The 19,224-nt window shown below is 48.6% G+C and overlaps 1 protein-coding gene across 2 annotated transcripts in view; it reads left to right on the forward strand.

Moving 5' to 3' along the window:
- sdccag8 (SHH signaling and ciliogenesis regulator sdccag8) overlaps window positions 1–19,224 on the forward strand; it is a 212,745-nt gene that overhangs the window by 23,852 nt on the left and 169,669 nt on the right. For both annotated transcript variants that reach the window (XM_060925633.1, XM_060925632.1), the window contains exon 4: window positions 11,127–11,234. In XM_060925633.1, coding sequence (XP_060781616.1) covers window positions 11,127–11,234 — 108 coding nt within the window. The remainder of the gene's footprint in view (window positions 1–11,126; window positions 11,235–19,224) is intronic.

Raw genomic sequence — 19,224 nt, forward strand, 5'->3', positions numbered from 1 at the left:
CATAGTTCTTTATCAAGGACATCCCGAGCAGGAACCCAGCAGCGCTCCTCAGGACCATAGCCCTCCCAGTCCACCAGATATTGCAACCCGCCGCGGACCCGGCGGGAGTCAAGCAGGCGATTCACAGTGAACACAGTCTGCCCCTGGAAGATGCGGGGGGGTGGGGGGTTCCTAGGGGCAGGGGCATACGTAGATGTCAGTACGGGCCGTAACAGGGAAACATGGAAAGTGGGGTTGATCCTCAGAGTCCGGGGCAACTGGAGCCGGTAGGAGACAGGGTTCACCCTGCGCACCACCTTGAAGGGGCCAATGTAGCGAGGAGCAAGCTTGCGGTTCTCCACCCGCAGTGGAAGGTCCTTAGTGGACAGCCAAACACGCTGCCCAGGGCGGAAAGCGTGTGCAGGTCTTCTATGGCGGTTGGCCTGAGTCTGGTTGGTTCTGGAGGTCTGTATGAGGGTCTTCCTGACCTTGCTCCAGGTCTTGCGACACCGTCTCACATATTGGTTGACCGAGGGCACCCCCGCGTCCTCCTCCTGGTCCGGGAACAGAGGTGGCTGGAACCCGAATTGGCACTGGAATGGCGACAGCTTGGTGGCCGATGACTGCAGGGTGTTGTGGGCGTACTCCGCCCATGGCAGCCAGGTGCTCCACGATGTCGGGTTATCCATAGCCAGGCCTCGCAGGGTGGTTTCCAGGTCCTGGTTGAGCCTCTCCGTCTGACCATTGGACTGTGGGTGAAACCCAGAGGAGAGGCTGGCAGTGGCTCCGATGACCTTGCAGAACCCGTGCCACACTCAGGAGGAGAACTGGGGCCCTCGGTCTGAGACGATGTCCTGTGGAAGACCAAAGACTCGGAAGACATGATTAAACAAAAGTTTCGCAGTTTCAAGAGCAGAGGGGAGTTTGCACAGTGGTACGAAGCGGCAGGCCTTGGAGAATCTGTCAACTAAGACCAAAATGACCGTGTTACCTTGTGACTCAGGGAGACCCGTGATAAAGTCGACTGCCACGTGGGACCAGGGACGCCGGGGAATGGTCAGAGGATGCAGGAGACCCTGGGGACGCTGTCGTGGGTTCTTGGTTCTGGTGCAAACCTCACAGGACAGGACAAATGACCTTACTTCCTTCTCCATGTTAGGCCACCAGAAGCGTCTTTTCAGGAAGTCCAGGGTCCTCCGAGCTCCCGGGTGGGCGGTGAGAGGGGAAGAGTGACCCCACTGGAGAACCTTGGCCCGGGCTTGATGTGAGACGTACAAGAGGCCTGGTGGCCCCGTCCCAGGACCGGGGTCCTGGCGTTGGGCTCGTCGGACAGCCTCCTCAATACCCCAGCGGACAGGGGCCACAATCCGGGACACAGGGATAATAGGCCCGACTTCATTCTCCCTGTTAGTGGCAGAGAACAGTCTGGACAGTGCGTCAGGTTTGGTGTTCTTGGAGCCGGGGCGGTATGAGAGGGTGAAGTCAAACCGACTGAAAAACAGGGCCCACCTAGCCTGTCGAGGGTTCAGTCTCTTGGCTTGCTGGAGGTACTCCAGGTTCTTGTGGTCAGTCCAAACCAGGAATGGATGTTGTGCTCCCTCCAGCCAGTGCCTCCACTCCTCAAGGGCCAGTTTGACCGCTAGCAGTTCTCGATCCCCCACATCGTACCGGGACTCAGCAGGACTCAGGCGGTGGGAGAAGTAAGCGCAGGGGTGCAGCTTTCCTTCCGAACGTTGAGAGAGCACCGCGCCGACACCACTGTCCGAGGCGTCCACCTCCACGATGAATGGTTGGGAGGTGTCCGGGAGAACCAGAATGGGTGCCGTGCAGAAGCGGTCCTTGAGGTCTTTGAACGCCTTTTCTGCCTGAGGAGACCAGCCATAAGATCCACCTGTCCCTTTGGTGAGGTCTGACATGGGTGCTGCCACAGAACTGAAGTTCCTGATGAACTTGCGGTAGAAGTTAGCGAATCCTAAGAACCGCTGAACCTCCTTAACGGACTTGGGAGTAGGCCAGTCCCGGATGGCCAGGGTCTTGGCAGGGTCCATTTGGAGTTGGCCTGTCCGTACAATAAATCCCAGAAAGGAGACCTCGGGAACATGAAATTCGCATTTCTGGGCCTTGGCGAACAGATTGTTCTGTAGCAGCCTCTGGAGAACCTGGCGGACATGGTGGCGGTGCTCCTGCACGGTCTTGGAAAAGATAAGGATGTCGTCGAGGTAGACAAAAACATATAGGTTAATCATGTCCCTTAAGACGTCGTTGATTAGGGCCTGAAAAACAGCTGGTGCGTTGGTGAGTCCGAAGGGCATCACCTGGTATTCGTAGTGCCCAGACGGGGTGTTAAAGGCAGTCTTCCACTCGTCTCCCTGTCGGATACGGATGAGGTGGTATGCGTTCCGTAGGTCCAACTTGGTGAAGACGGTGGCGCCTTGGAGCAGGTCGAAAGCTGTGGACATCAGCGGAAGGGGATATCGGTTGCGCACAGTGATCTTATTCAGGCCCCTGTAATCAATACATGGTCGGAGCCCCCCATCCTTCTTGCCGACAAAGAAGAAGCCGGCTCCAGCAGGTGAAGTGGAGGGTCGAATAAACCCAGAGACCAGGGCATCTTTGAGGTATTCCTCCATGGCCTTGCGTTCTGGCTGAGAGAGTGAAAACAGTCTGCCACGAGGAGGGGTAGTCCCAGGGAGCAAGTCGATGGCACAGTCGTAGGCCCGGTGCGGAGGAAGAACGGCGGCCCTGCTCTTGCTGAATACCTCCTTGAGATCTCAGTACTCTGTGGGAACTTGAGATAACTCTGTGAGATCAGGGGGCTCGGCAGGAGACACAGGAGAGCTAGAGAGCAGACAAGAGGCATGGCATGCAGGGCCCCATTCCACAACCTGGCTTGTTACCCAGTCTATGCGAGGGTTGTGGCGAGTAAGCCAAGGAAGGCCTAGAATAACTGGGAACTCAGGTGAAGGAATCAGGTGCAGGGATATTTCTTCCTTGTGACCTTGAGACTGGAGGAAAACTGGAGAAGTAACTTGGGTGACTCTTCCATCACCTAACGCTTGGCCATCGAGGGCAGACACAGACAGTGGGACTTCAAGAGGTGCAGTCGGAATATTGATGCTTTGGGCGAAGTGAATATCCATAAAGTTCCCAGCCGCCCCTGAGTCTATCAAAGCTTGACAAGAGTGGACAGACTCACCCCAGGAGATGGAGACCGGGATGTAGATTCCTTGGCCAGGGAGTCCGGGAGAGAGGGTAGGCCCCGTCACAACCCTCCCTCGGCTGGACGGGGCGGTCCTTTTCCCAAGAGTTCGGGACATGATGCTCGGAAGTGACCAGGCTTGCCACAGTAGATGCAGCACTTGTCCCTCCTTCTGCGCTCCCTCTCAGATGCGGAGAGGCGAGTACGACCCACTTGCATGGGTTCTGGACAGTCACTGAAGGAGATAGACGGTCTCCAGGTAGAGGTAGGGAGGCTGGGGGGGCTCAAGGCTTGGTGGCGTTCTCTCATCCTGTTGTCCAGACGAATAGCATGTGAGATGAGGGTTTCGAGGTCACTTGGGCATCCAATAGAGGCCAGACCGTCCTTGATGGGGTCAGACAGACCATGGTGGAAGGCTGACACCAGGGCAGTCTCGTTCCATCCACTTACTGCTGCGAGTGTTCGGAACGAGATGGCGTAATCTGCGACGCTTCCTCCTTGCCGGATGGACATGAGCTTTCGGGCTGCGTCGGTACTGATGTCTGCCTGATCGAAGACCCGAAGCATCTCTTCAGAAAACAGCTGGAAATCAAAGCACTCAGGTCCCTGTCTTTGCCAGATAGCAGTAGCCCAGGCTCGCGCCTTACCAGCTAATAAGGTGATCACAAAGGCAATCTTGCGGCGATCCGTAGTGTAGGTGGTAGGCTGAAGCTCAAAGGTGAGTTGACACTGGGTAAGGAACTCTCGGCACTCACTGTGCTTGCCGTCATACCTCTGTGGTGCAGGAAGGCTGGGTTCGCGAGGTGAAGAAGGCAGCATTGCAGGAGGCACTGGAGCGGGAGCTGGATCAGGAGCAGGAACTGGATCAGGAGCAGGAGATGCAGGCAGAGATGTCAGCTGTGCCAGGGTTTTCCCAATTTGCTGAAGCAGTTCCTCGTGGCGAGCGAGAGCCTCACGTTGGCTGGTGAGCGTACGTCCATGAGCGTCCATGGTCGCTCCGAAGCGTGTCAAAGCTGCCATAATTCCCTGAAGGTTGGCCGGGTAGACAGTTGAAGCAGCCTCTGCTGAGTCGGTCATGACGGAGTCTTTCTGTTAGGGTTTTGCTGGGATTCGAACCTGGTTCGTTGGTGTGATAATCCAGCAAACCCCCACTAGGCCACCAGGGGGATGACTCAAATGCAGAGGCGTGAGGCGGAAGTAGAAAAAGAATCAAAAGGTTTATTTAAACTATATACACTATATACAGGGCAAAACAAAAGACAAAAAAAAACCAAAGAGTATAATCCAAAAGAAAAGCAAAGTGCAAAAATTCAAAAGCTAAGAAGATCAAAAAACACAGTACAAAGGAAACTGGAGATAAACATAACAGCACAAAGACTCCGTGACAAGAGGACTGAACTCAGGGGTATAAATAGACAAACTAATTAAGGACACAGGTGAAGATAATTAGGCAATTAACACAAACACAAAACACAGGAACAGTGGCGGCCTCTAGAGGCCAAAATAAACATGACACGAAAAGGAAATAACAGCGGCCTCTAGAGGCCAAAACAGTCCTAGTCCTAACAACAAGAACGTAGCAAAGTGTTTTCAGGTAGCTGTTTCCTCAGACTGTAATGTTATTAAGAAATGGCAGTTAACAGAAACAGTGGAGATCAAGGTGAGGTCTGGAAGATGAAGAAAACTTTCTGAAAGAACTGCTCGTTGGATTGCTAGAAAGGCAAATAAAAAACCCTGTTTGACTGCAAAAGACCTTCATAAAGATTTAGCAGACCCTGGAGTGGTGGTGCACTGTTCTACTCTGCAGTGACACCTGAACAAATATGACCTTCATGGGAGAGTCATCAGAAGAAAACCTTTCCTGCACCCTAGCCACAAAATTCAGCGTCTGAAGTTTGCAAATGAACATCTAAATAAGCCTGATGCATTTTGGAAACAAGTCCTGTGGACTGATGAAATCAAAATAGAACTTTTTGGCCACAATGTGCAAAGGTATGTTTGGAGAAAAAAGGGTGCCAAATTCCAGGAAAAGAACACCTCTCCAACTCTGAAGCATGGGTGTGGATCGATCATGCTTTGGGGCTGTGTTTCAGCCAGTGGCACAGGGCACATTTCATTGGTTGAGGGAAGCATGGATTCGAATAAATACCAGCAAATTCTGGAAGCAAATATCACACCATCTGTAAAAAAGTTGAAGTTAAAAAGAGGATAGGTCCTACAATAAGACGATAATCCAAAACACACCTCAATTTACAATGGAATACCTCAAGAGGCACAAGCTGAAGGTTTTGCCCTGGCCCTCACAGTCCCCTGACCTAAACATCATTGAAAATCTGTGGATAGATCTCAAAAGAGCAATGCATGCAAGACAGCCCAAGAAACTCGTAGAACTGGAAGCCTTTTGCAAGGACAAGTGTGTGAAAATCCCCCAGGTAAGAACTGAAAGATTATTAGCCGGCTACAAAAAGTGTTTACAAGCTGTGATACTTGCCAAATAGTGCAGCGGTTAATTGCATATTTCATAAGAATCCTTCAAATGGTGACACAAGCATGAAATTCTCCACAAATATGCTTTAATGTCCTATCTTTTAGAAAAGGGTCCTGGCCACACCAAAAATTCAAGATGGCCACCATTTTCCAAGATGGCTGCCCGAATGTGACAATTTTTTGTTATTTTCCCTCTTTTCTTAATTTAGGCTACATCCACACGACAACGGCAACGAGATGTTATTTAAAAATATATCGCGTCCAAATGGGCAACAATCAGTAAAATATCGGGTCCATATGGCAACGCAACGCTTGCTGAAAACGATGCAATACACATGCCACACCTCTAGGGGCGCTGTAAGACGGTCCCTTCGGAGACACCAGAACAACCCATACGAAAAAGAACAGTAAAGAACTTATAAGAGTTTACCACTGTCTTAGTAGTAAATCCTTATAAGGATTTATAAATATATATGCCATGTATGATTTACTCCTGAAAGTGGCCCATTTTGCATTTTCCTCATACAAATTTTTTATGAAAATCTAGTATGTATGAAGTGAACATTGTGCATGGTTTTTACAGATAATGTGTATGATGAATTACACCGTCTTTGTATGCTTCACGTAATGTTTGTAGTTTTAAATTATATTTTACAGTTTAAAATGTATATGCCTTTTATATGTAAATCCAACACAAACATATGTGGATTTACATATAAAAGGCATATACATTTTAAACTGTAAAATATAATTTAAAACTACAAACATTACGTGAAGCATACAAAGACGGTGTAATTCATCATACACATTATCTGTAAAAACCATGCACAATGTTCACTTCATACATACTAGATTTTCATAAAAAATTTGTATGAGGAAAATGCAAAATGGGCCACTTTCAGGAGTAAATCATACATGGCATATATATTTATTTATAAATCCTTATAAGGATTTATCCTTATATTTATAAGGATTTACTACTAAGACAGTGGTAAACTCTTATAAGTTCTTTACTGTTCTTTTTCGTATGGGAATAGAAGAAGTAAGGACGCATGCGCATAAACTATTATGTGCGAGACTTCATATTAGCCACAAAGTCAGGAAAATCTGTTCGGAAAATTACATTATAATGACCAAATACAATGAAAAGTATTTTTCCAGTCTCACCTGTAAGGTAATCCCATGTGATCTCGTTTGGACGGTAAACCTGTTGGTACAGTTAAACGCAGCTAATCTTTATTCTCCGCTTTGACCTTTCCAATATGCCGGCGAGGATGACGTACGCGGAAGGCGGCGTCTTTAATGGTCCGGAATAAATTGAATACTACACGTTGATGGATTAATTTGTTGTTTCTCACCTGTGAAAGGTAATCCCATGTGATCTCGTTTGGACGGTAAACCTGTTGGTATAGTTAAACGCAGCTAATCTTTATTCTCCACTTTGACCTTTCCAATATGGCGGCGAGGATGACGTACGCGGAAGGCGGCGTCTTTAATGGTCCGGAATAAATTGAATGATATACACGTTGATGGATTAATTTGCTTTTTTGAAGAATGTATTCTAGGACTTAAACCATCATCTGAAGAGGTGAGATCGCTCTTTTTTCCCCCTAGTTTTGCTGGTGGGATTGACTCTGCCCTAAGGGCTATTCTCTCTCTCTCTCTCTCTCTCTCTCTCTCACTTTGCACCATTACACAATAAATATTCACAGTGAAAATATTTTGTAAGCGCGTTTCATGAACCAAGTTATAGGATTTGTTGACAACTCGCATCGCATCGCAATGAGATCATTGGCACTACTGGTGTTAAGAATCAGACCATTTCATAAATGAATATTTTGCTGTAGAGCTGCAGTGTTTGTACAATTGCATGTTTTTGCTTCACTATTACTGTCACTATTCTGCTTCTTGCATTACTACTGTGAACTAACACTGAACATAATAATAATAATAATAATAATAATATCCAAGCTCGTGTTTCACTCTCAATAGTGCTCTGTAAGGCTTTTTCCTGGTGATATTCGTTACACTTCTACCCGGCGTGAAGCACTCACAGTCATGTGGTTGTGACGTCATCGTAAACAAATCCGTTTTACTCATCCAGACGACTTCACAACGGCAACGTTGCCAGATCTTTCCACTCTGGAACCCGTTCTCAAAAAGATTGCGTTTTGGGCACCCAAAACGCCGGTGCCGTGTGGACGCCAGGCCTAAACGATAAGCAATTGTATCGGAGTCACCTGAATCCGTTGCCGTGTGGACAGGGCCTTAATTTTCCAAGTGAACCATGTTTATGCTCTTATATGCTAATTTTACAGATTTTGTTGTCTCTGATATAAATTTAAGAAGGTTAGCCTTCAATGTGGTGCCCAAAATGGCTGCTACTGTAGATGAGGCGAGGCTCGAATTATTTGCCAGGAAACAACGACCTTATGAGGCCATCCCGCCAACCAAAGCCGCTCTTCTCCAACATACCAAGCGTGCTGCCTACCAGGCCGGTTGTGTGTGGGGCCAGGCAACCCTGTGTCAGCCTGAACCTGAGAGTCCTGCTGACTGGGGATGGCAGAAGTCTGGTGAACAGTGGCACGTTTTCTGGACGGCCAATGCTCCCATAGCCAAGAGCTGTGAGCAACTGACCAAATGTGGTTGCAAAACCAGCTGCCGTGGTAGATGCAAGTGCTTCAGGCTGGGCCTTGTGTGCACAGCACTCTGCTCCTGCAAATGTGAACTGTAGATAAATTTTGCGCATTGATTTTGTTTGTCTTTTGGTGGATGGCATGCGTTGTCAGACCATCACTTTTGGGATTATTGTGACTTCCTACAGCCTAAAGGTTTTTTATATAGTTGCAAATAAGTTAGAGTTAAGTTAGTCATAAGTGTTTAGAGTTAGAGTTAAGTGTTAGAGTTAAGTGTTGTTAAGTGTTAGAGTTAAGTGTGTTTTAGAGTTAAGTGTTAGAGTTAAGTGTTAGAGTTAAGTTAGTCATAAGTGTTTTATAGTTATAAGATATGTATAAGATTGTGTAACAGTATTACTAATGTAGATATTAAGATAACACTAGAGGGCAGTAACAGATACGAGATAAGATAACATAGAAGTTATAGATGTCACTGTAAGTAAAACAAATCGAATCCTGTTGCTTTCTTTTCAATGCAGTTCAATGCAATTAATTTTTTTTTTTGTTGGATATCTTCGCTGATTGCGCATAATAGAACAACATTTCCTTCTCTTCTTTATTTTCTCTGGGGCTGGAGCCAGGTTCGCCTGGTTTGGTGGCCCCATGATAACTGGGCTGTGCCCAGTGCCACTGCTGGTCTGTGGCCGGATACGGAGCAGGCAGAGCTGGGCTCTCCTAGCTCCGATAGTTTAGGTTGGACTTGGAGGTCTTCTTTGTTTAAATCTTGAATGACATGGTAGATTGTGGGAAACAGTTCATGATCACAATCCCATGATTTAAAGTTCATTTAAATGGAAAAAGCATGTTTATTTCAACAGATATATGGTCTCGGTGTGAGATTGCCAGATACTGATGGCGGCCATCTTGAAAAAAGGTTGCCATCTTGAATTTTCACGTGGCCAGGATCCTAATCTGAAAGAGTATATCCAGGAGGGTATCTGTGCAAAATTTCATGCTTGTGTCACCATTTGAAGGATTTTTTTAGTTATCTGCTCCACTAAAAGGGGTAAGTTACTAGGTACTAACCATGCAGGGTGCCCAAACTTTTGCTTCGGGCCCTTTTCCTTTTTTGTCATTTAGAAAATGTAAAAGATGAAAATAAAAAAAAAATTATTTTTGCTTACAATATAAAGGGAATGAGTCATCTTTAACTTTATGCCTTTTGGAGATCATCTCATCTTCAACTTGCTTAACTGTTCACAGTAACAGCAATTTTGACCAGGGGTGCCCAAACTTTTGCATACCACTGTAAACCAAAGGTGCTAAAGAAGGTAACTGGACTTGCTTGAAATTCTTGAAGACGTTTCACCTCTCATCCAAAAGGCTTCTTCGGTTCTGTCTGACTAGTGGGGAGTTCAAGGTATTTATCCTCTAGTGGATCAAAACATCTACAGGATGACTGAGATGGTCAATGACCCATGTGGGTCAACTCTCCTTTGGGTTCGCTTTTGGGCCACTAGAGGATAAATACCTGAAACTCTCCACTAGTCAGACAGAACTGAAGAAGCCTTATGGATGAGAGGTGAAACATCTTCAAGAATTTCAAGCGAGTCCAGTTGCCTTCTTTAGCACCTACGGTTTACTACCGCTATGTTTTTGATTTTGCCATGTACCAGAACTCACATGAGGTACAATTACGGGTCGTTGTTTAGTTTTATTAGTGCATCCAATGTATCCAATATTTGATTTCTTACATCGTTAGCAACCTGAGGGAGTTGGAAATGATTGTTGATCATGATGTTCACGATAGTATCATGTAACTTGGTAACACCAATCAGCTGGTCTTCCTGCATGTGAACTTAAATCTCTATTGCATACATGTCAACCTATACGGAATGTCCGTATTTTATACGGATTTGATTCAATAAACGTAGTATACGGGCATATAAATAAAGTTATACGGATTCTTTAAAAAAACCTTCAATATTTATTTAGAGCTATAATCAATTCCCACGATGATAAAAGAGTGCATAACATTTACAAACGTACTGTACACCACAGCCAGCCAGTAAAGAGTCTTATGAAATCGCGCGTTATCTTGTGGTAGCGAGACTTCGTTCCACTTTTGATCATGCGCACACCGCATTGCGAGAATCCCGCCAACCGTGAAGTCATAGACATATAAACATAGACACCGCCTTCTGCGTAGAATCATACGTCATCCTCGCCGCCATATTGGATGGGGCAAAGTGGAGATTCTTCAGCCGTCTCTGGTATAGCGTCTAGACAGTAGCCGAGAATAAAGATGCCTCATTCATGTGCTGCGTTTAACTGTACCAAGAGGTTTACCGTCCAAACGAGATCACATGGGATTATCTTTCACAGGTGAGACTGGAAAAATACTTTTCATTGTATTTGGTCATTATAACGTAATTTTACGAACAGATTTTTCTGACTTTGTGGCTAATATGAAGTCTCGCGCATAATTGCCGCTCGGTGAAACCTGTTTCCAAACAACGAAGTATTTCCTTCGTAACTACGCTGATAACACTTTGTGTTTTTGTCAAACATTGGAGCTTTGTATTCATTCTGAAGGCTTATTGTTATTAATATTGAATAAAAAGTAACTGGGATGTATCATTGTTATTTATCATTCAAATTTTAGGTAAATTATTTTAATTTGCATCTTATACGGATTTTATAAGGGAAATACGGATTTTGGAGGTTGGTTATACAGGTTTGATTGACCAAAGGTTGACATGCATGCTATTGTCTTTAGACCTTCAATAAATGAGTTATTTATTAGTAATTAATACACTTTGATCCATTTTGTCTGGCAAAAACAGGCAGATGAAGATGATGGAAGAGTCCCTCCAGTCCAGGATCTGGTTCCCATCATTCACAACCAGTCTGAGTACATCCAGCACCTTGAGGCTGAGGTCAAGTTCTGCAAGGTTAGTCCTCTTCCCCAGTATTGGATTCTGTTTTAGTTTACATGATATGGTTTTGTTAAACTGCCCATGTAAATATTGTCGTGTACTGTAGAGAAATAAAATTTCTATGTGAGATAACAGAGCTATGTGTGTACACTCACCATCCTCTTTATTAGGAAAACGATTTCATGCAGTTTTCTAATCAGCCAATCATGTAAAAGCAGCGCAATCTAAAAAGTCTTGCAGATACAGGTCAAGAGCTACAGGTTTGAGTATTTCAGAAACTGCTGATCTCCTGGGATTTTCACACACAGCAGTCTCTAGAGGTTACACAGAGTGGTACAAAAAACATTGAGTGAGCGACAGTTCTGTGATGATGGCCTCAGATTCTTGTTCCTGGCTGACAGGAGTGGAATCTGTTGTGGTCTTCTGCTGTTGTAGTCCATGACGTCAAGGTGCGATGTGGTGTGCATTCTGAGATGGTTTTCTGCTCACTACAGTTGAGCAATTCCAGCGTTATGGACGTGACACTTGAACTCTGTAGCGAAAATCGCGTGTGGGTGGAGCACAGAGGACGGCAGGACAGAGTAAAATTCAATGACTTTATTTGCTCTTTTCAGACGCATGCACCACTCTCTCAGCCGCGCGCGCGCGCGCGCGCGCGCACACACACACACACACACAAGTCGTCTGGCTGGGGAGAGAGCTCCCTTCCGCTCTCCCTCTCCCTCCTTAAGTAGAGGGCGGTTTACTGGGGAAAACACACACAAACAGGTTAATTACCCTCAGGTGAAGCGATTCTGCCACTTACCTTCCCTGACTCCGCCCTCCTGTCACAGACCGGCGCTTGACCACGCCCCCGCTGCCACATACCCCCACCGCCCGACTCAGGCCGGGCGCCCGTCCGGCCCGCAGCCGACTCCCCCCCTTGACGGGAGAGGAAGTCCGCCACGACCATCTGCGCCCCCGGCCTGTGGACCACCTTGAAGTTGAAGGGTTGGAGTGCCAGATATCAACGGGTGATCCGCGCGTTGGCATCCTTCATGCGGTGGAGCCACTGGAGGGGCGCGTGGTCCGAACAGAGGGTGAAAGAGCGCCCCAGCAGGTAGTAACGGAGGGCGAGGACCGCCCACTTGATCGCCAGGCACTCTTTCTCGATGGTGCTGTAGCGCCCCTCACGCACTGACAGCTTCCGACTAATGTACAGGATGGGGCGATCCTCCCCCTCCACCTGCTGGGACAAAACGGCCCCCAGCCCTCTGTCCGACGCATCCGTCTGCAACATAAAAGGGAGAGAGAAGTCAGGGGAGTGTAAAAGTGGCCCCCCACACAGTGCAGCCTTTACCTCAGAGAAAGCCCGCTGGCACTGCTCCGTCCACTGGACCGGATCTGGCGCCCCCTTTTTAGTGAGGTCAGTCAGCGGGCTGGTGACATCCGAATAATTAGGTATAAACCTACGATAGTAGCCAGCCAGCCCCAGGAACTGTCTCACCCCCTTTTTGGTCTTGGGCCTCGGGCAGGCCGCAATCGCTGCTGTCTTATTAATTTGGGGACGCACCTGCCCGTTACCCAAGTGGAAGCCCAGATACCGTACTTCCACCCGCCCAATCACACACTTCTTCGGGTTGGCAGTGAGCCCCGCCCGCCTCAGCGACCTAAGGACGGCCCTCAGGTGTTGCAGGTGCCGCTGCCAGTCATTACTATAAATAATGATGTCGTCAAGGTAAGCGGCCGCGTAGGTGGCGTGGGGCCGGAGGACCCGGTCCATCAGCCGCTGAAACGTAGCGGGCGCCCCAAACAGCCCAAACGGAAGTGTGACGAACTGGTGTAAACCGAACGGTGTGGAAAAGGCCGTTTTTTCCCGGGATAATGGAGTCAAGGGGATCTGCCAATATCCCTTCGTCAAATCCAGTGTCGAGTAAAAGCGAGCCGTGCCTAGTCGATCGAGCAGCTCATCAATACGAGGCATTGGGTACGCATCGAATTTAGACACCGCGTTGACTTTTCTATAGTCCACACAGAACCGGACCGAGCCGTCGGCCTTAGGAACCAAGACCACCGGGCTGCTCCAGTCACTGTGGGACTCCTCGACGATGCCCATTTCGAGCATGGCCTGAAGTTCTTCCCGAACCACCTTTTTTTTGTGTTCGGGTAATCTATAAGGACGGCTACGCACTACCACCCCCGGGGGCGTCTCTATGTGGTGTTCTATGAGGTTAGTGCGACCGGGCAGGGGCGAGAACACATCCGAAAACTCGGCCTGCAACTGGGCGACCTCCGTGAGTTGGGTCGGGGAGAGGTGGTCTCCACAGGGGACCGGAGAGGTACGAGATGCCAATGTCCCTTTTTGGACCTCCGGCCCCAGCTCCGCCTTCTCCGGAACTACCGACACCAACGCCACGGGGACCTCCTCGTTCCAGAGTTTTAGCAGATTGAGGTGGTAGATCTGTAGCGCCCCCTCCCTGTCCGTTCGCCTAACCTCATAGTCGACGTCCCCGACTCGCCGTGTGACCTCAAAGGGTCCTTGCCACTTGGCGATTAATTTGGAGCTCGACGTGGGCAACAGGACGAGTACCTTATCTCCCGGAGTGAACTCTCTAAGGCGCGTGCCCTTGTTGTACAGGCGGGTTTGCCGTTCCTGGGCCTGCCGCAAATTCTCCTGAGTTAGGTGGGTGAGCGTGTGGAGTTTTGCGCGCAGATCCATAACGTACTGAATCTCGTTTTTGCTCTGTGAAGGTCCCTCCTCCTAATTTTCCCGCAGTACATCTAAGATGCCGCGCGGCTTACGCCCATATAATAATTCAAACGGGGAGAACCCCGTGGAGGCTTGGGGGACCTCTCGCACTGCAAACAGCAAGGGTTCGAGCCACTTATCCCAGTTACGTGCGTCCTCACTTACGAATTTTTTGATAATATTCTTGAGGGTGCGATTGAACCGTTCAACTAAACCGTCCGTTTGTGGGTGATAAACGCTGGTGCGGATCGGCTTAATACCCAGTAGCCCATACAGTTCGCTCAGTGTTCGTGACATAAACGAGGTGCCTTGGTCAGTCAGAATCTCTTTCGGGATTCCAACCCGGGAGATGACGTGGAAGAGGGCCTCTGCAATACTGCGTGCTGAGATATTGCGAAGAGGCACCGCTTCCGGGTATCGCGTTGCATAGTCCACCAGAACCAATATAAAGCGGTACCCTCGTGTTGACCGATCTAATGGCCCGACGAGATCCATCCCAATTCTTTCGAACGGGGTCTCGATTAATGGTAGGGGGCGCAAGGGCGCTTTTGGAATGGCCGCTGGATTTACTAACTGGCATTCGCGGCACGCCGTACACCACTTACGGACATCGCCGCGAATCCCCGGCCAATAGAATCGGGCTATTATCCGGGCTAGTGTCTTATCCTGCCCGAGGTGTCCAGCCATGGGATTAAAGTGAGCCGCCTGGAATACCAATTCCCGGCGGCTCTTTGGAATTAACAACTGGGTGACTCGCTCTTTCGTCTGAGTGTCCTGCGTCACTCGGTATAACCTATCCTTCAAAATGGAAAAATAGGGGAAGGACGGGGTGGCGTTCGGCTGGAGCGTTTGACCATCGATTACTCTCACTTGGTCAAACGCGTGTCGCAGAGTCTCGTCTCGCGATTGTTCCAGTGGGAAATCCGCGAGGGATTCCCCAATAGAAAGAGGAGGGGCCGGGGGCTCCTCACTCTGTCGCGGAGGTGACGTAGACGGCTCTGCGACCGCAGCTCCAGCCAAAGCGACACCGGGACCCTCCCCTATCAACCGGCAGGACCCACTCTTCACTAGGCGTGCCATCAAACCCCGAAATCCCGGCCAATCAGTCCCCAAGATCAAAGAGTGGGTAAGGCGAGGATTAACCGCCGCCTTCACTATTGATTTTTCCCCTCTGAAATGTATGTGGACCGACACCAACGGGTAGCTGTGAATATCCCCGTGCACACACAACACCTTCACCCCTTGTGCTCCCCCCAATGCCTCGTCTTGCACCAGGCTTTGGCGGATCGAGGTCTGATTGCAGCCTGAATCCACCAACGCCTGATATGTAGCCCCTTGTACACTTACCGGTATGCGATACGCTCCGGCCCGATCGAGGGCAGCCTCTGGCGCGTCGGGGATCCGCACCACCGCCCCCACCTCCATCGCTGCACACTGTTGCTGCAGGTGGCCCGGTTCCCCGCAGCGCCAGCAAACCGGCCCGGGCCTTCCCTCTGCAGCTGTGTTCTGAGGCTCACTCACCTGAGGGGGGGGGGAGAGACAGACACAGAAGGGAGAAACGGGAGGGCACCACGGGTGCGGCGGGCCGGCTGGGGTGGAGCCGGCTCCCGCCTCCGTGGTGGGGGAATGGGGCGAGGACGGGACACGGGAGGAGGGGGAGGAGAAAGAGAGAGAGAAGAGGAGAGAGAAGACGATGTCGTTGGTTGTCCTGCCGCCGGAACAGCCGCCAGATGATCCTCCGCCAGTCCTACGGCCTGATCCAGCGACGCCGGGCGGTGGCACTGGACCCACTCCGCGGTTCCGGCTGGCAAGCGGGCGATGAACTGTTCCAGCGCCACCTGGTCGACGATTCCCTCGGCGTCGCGATCTTCAGCCCTCAGCCACCGCCAGCAGGCGTCCCGGAGCTGCTGGCCAAACGCGAACGGGCTGCTGACTTCCTCCATCCGCAGCGCGCGGAAGCGCTGGCGCTGCTGCTCCGGCGTGCGCCCCACGCGCTGGAGGACAGCCCGGCGAAGGTCGGTGTAGGCCAGCCGGCGATCGGCGGGGAGCTGTAGTGCGGCTAGCTGCGCCTCTCCCGTCAGGAGGGGGAGGAGGCGCGCCGCGCGCTGCTCCATCGGCCACCCCGAGGCTTCGGCGACCTGCTCGAACAACGTGATGAAAGCCTCGGGGTCGTCCTGCGGGCCCATCTTGGTTAAGATGAGGGGAGACGGGCCCGCGGCCGGGGCACTGGTGGACCCCGCCGACGCGAGGAGACGCCGGAACGCCTCTCGATCTTCCTTCTGAGCCAGCACCAGGGCTTCGAAGCGGCGCTCCTGCTCCTTCCGGAGCGTGACGAGTGCCTGGTGCTGGCTCTGCTGAGCCGTGGCGAGGGCGTGGACCAAGTCCGCGAACGGGGAGGATTCCATGGGGCTGCAGGACTGATGCTCCACCTTATCCCGGGTTTCAGCACCACTGTAGCGAAAATCGCGTGTGGGTGGAGCACAGAGGACGGCAGGACAGAGTAAAATTCAATGACTTTATTTGCTCTTTTCAGACGCATGCACCACTCTCTCAGCCGCGCGCACGCGCGCGCAGCGCGCGCACACACACACACACAAGTCGTCTGGCTGGGGAGAGAGCTCCCTTCCGCTCTCCCTCTCCCTCCTTAAGTAGAGGGCGGTTTACTGGGGAAAACACACACAAACAGGTTAATTACCCTCAGGTGAAGCGATTCTGCCACTTACCTTCCCTGACTCCGCCCTCCTGTCACAGACCGGCGCTTGACCACGCCCCCGCTGCCACAAACTCAAAATGGCAACAAATGACCCAGTGCATGTTTTATTGTCTCCCAGTATTTAAACAGGTGTTGCATATTTTAAGGCTGTACCATACTGGAGAAGTGATAGAACAAGAACAATTCCCATAGCACATCTAGGGCATGCCAGAAAATGCCAATAAAAGATGCGTTATGGATGTGACAGAAAAAGTATCACTTTTCTTGGGTGACTGTACATTTTTATCAAACTCTGTGAAATCGTAAACCTAATGTCGAAATGGAGATATCCGTTTGATAGAGGGGTCCAAGGTGAATATTAAAAAATCTTTGTTTAAAATATTTTGTATTTCATGCAGAGTTTCGGAAGGAAAAGTCAGCGTTATGGATGTGACGAAATTCCGTTATGGATGTGACGCGTCTGAAATAGACATGGCATATGTTTAGAAAATCAGCAATTTAACCACCATAACCCTTTGAAAAACTCTCTAAATATCAGCTAAAACTATCAAAGTTCTTAAATAATATTTAGGATGGCTATTGTTTTGCTGTTTTGTGGATTTTAGCATACATTTCTGTGGCTTGTGGCAATAATATAGAATTGTACATGATCAAAGTTGATTTTAGCTTGGGGTTTTACATTATAAGAAAGAAAGACTGACAGTGACATATTAGGTTGGTTACAAATTGGTTCAGCTTGTTCACATCTGTAAAATACAGGCCTAGGTGATATCTCTGGGAGTGGTTTTGATGTATTACATGTTGCTTTATTTTTGCATGGTGAGGTTACATGGAATTGCCCAGTTGTAAAGAGTGGTTATTTGAGTAACTCTAGACTTCCTGTCAGCTCAAACTAGTCTGGTCATTCTCGTCTGATTTCTCTCATCAGCGAGGTGTATCAGCCTGCAGATACTTCGCATTTAGCATGTTTTTTGTTTTTTTGGCACCATGCTGTGTAAACTCTAGAGACTGTTGTGTGTGAAAATCCCAGGAGATCAGCAGTTTCTCAAATACTCAAACTAGCCAACATCCATGCCACAATCAATGTCACAAAGATCTTTGTGTGAATGTTTGATGTGAACATTAACTGAAGCTCTTTACATGTATCTGCATGATTTTATCTACTACACTGCTGCCACATGATTGGTTGATTAGATAACTGTATTTATCATATGACTCATACAGACATGTGCGTGCTCTTACAGTGGTGCTTGAAAGTTTGTGAACCCTTTAGAATTTTCTATATTTCTGCATAAATATGACCTAAAACATCATCAGATTTTCACACAAGTCCTAAAAGTAGATTAAGCGAACCCAGTTAAACAAATGAGACAAAAATATTATACTTGGTCATTTATTTATTGAGGAAAATGATCCAATATTACATATCTGTGAGTGGCAAAAGTATGTGAACCTCTAGGATTAGCAGTTAATTTGAAGGTGAAATTAGAGTCAGGTGTTTACAATCAATGGGATGACAATCAGGTGTGAGTGGGCACCCTGTTTTATTTCAAGAACAGGGATCTATCAAAGTCTGATCTGCACAACACATGTTTTTGGAAGTGTATCATGGCACGAACAAAGGAGATTTCTGAGGACCTCAGAAAAAGCGTTGTTGATGCTCATCAGGCTGGAAAAGGTTACAAAACCATCTCTAAAGAGTTTGGACTCCACCAATCCACAGTCAGACAGATTGTGTACAAATGGAGGAAATTCAAGACTATTGTTACCCTCCCCAGGAGTGGTCAACCAACAAAGATCACTCTAAGAGCAAGGCGTGTAATAGTCGGCGAGGTCACAAAGGATCCCAGGGTAACTACTAAGCAACTGAAGGCCTCTCTCACATTGGCTAATGTTAATGTTCATGAGTCCACCATCAGGAGAGCACTGAAAAACAATGGTGTGCATGGCAGGGTTGCAAGAGGAAAGCCACTGCTCTCCAAAAAGAACATTGCTGCTCATCTGCAGTTTGCTAAAGATCACGTGGACAAGCCAGAAGGCTGTTGGAAAAATGTTTTGTGGATGAATGAGACCAAAATAGAACTTTTTGGTTTAAATGAGAAGCGTTATGTTTGGAGAAAGGAATACACTGCATTCCAGTGTAAGAACCTTATCCCATCTGTGAAACATGGTGGTGGTAGTATCACGGTTTGGGCCTGTTTTGCTGCATCTGGGCCAAGACGGCTTGCCATCATTGATGGAACAATTAATTCTGAATTATACCAGCAAATTCTAAAGGAAAATGTCAGGATATCTGTCCATGAACTGACTCTCAAGAGAAGGTGCGTCATGCAGCAAGACAACGACCCTAAGCACACAAGTCGTTCTCCCAAAGAATGGCTAAAAAATAATAAAGTTAATGTTTTGGAATGGCCAAGTCAAAGTCCTGACATTAATCCAATCGAAATGTTGTGGAAGGACCTGAAGCGAGCAGTTCATGTGAGGAAACCAACCAACATCCCAGAGTTGAAGCTGTTCTGTATGGAGGAATGGGCTAAAATTCCTCCAAGCCGGTGTGCAGGACT

Source organism: Neoarius graeffei, chromosome 7, assembly GCF_027579695.1.
Source record: "Neoarius graeffei isolate fNeoGra1 chromosome 7, fNeoGra1.pri, whole genome shotgun sequence".
NCBI lineage: Eukaryota > Metazoa > Chordata > Actinopteri > Siluriformes > Ariidae > Neoarius > Neoarius graeffei.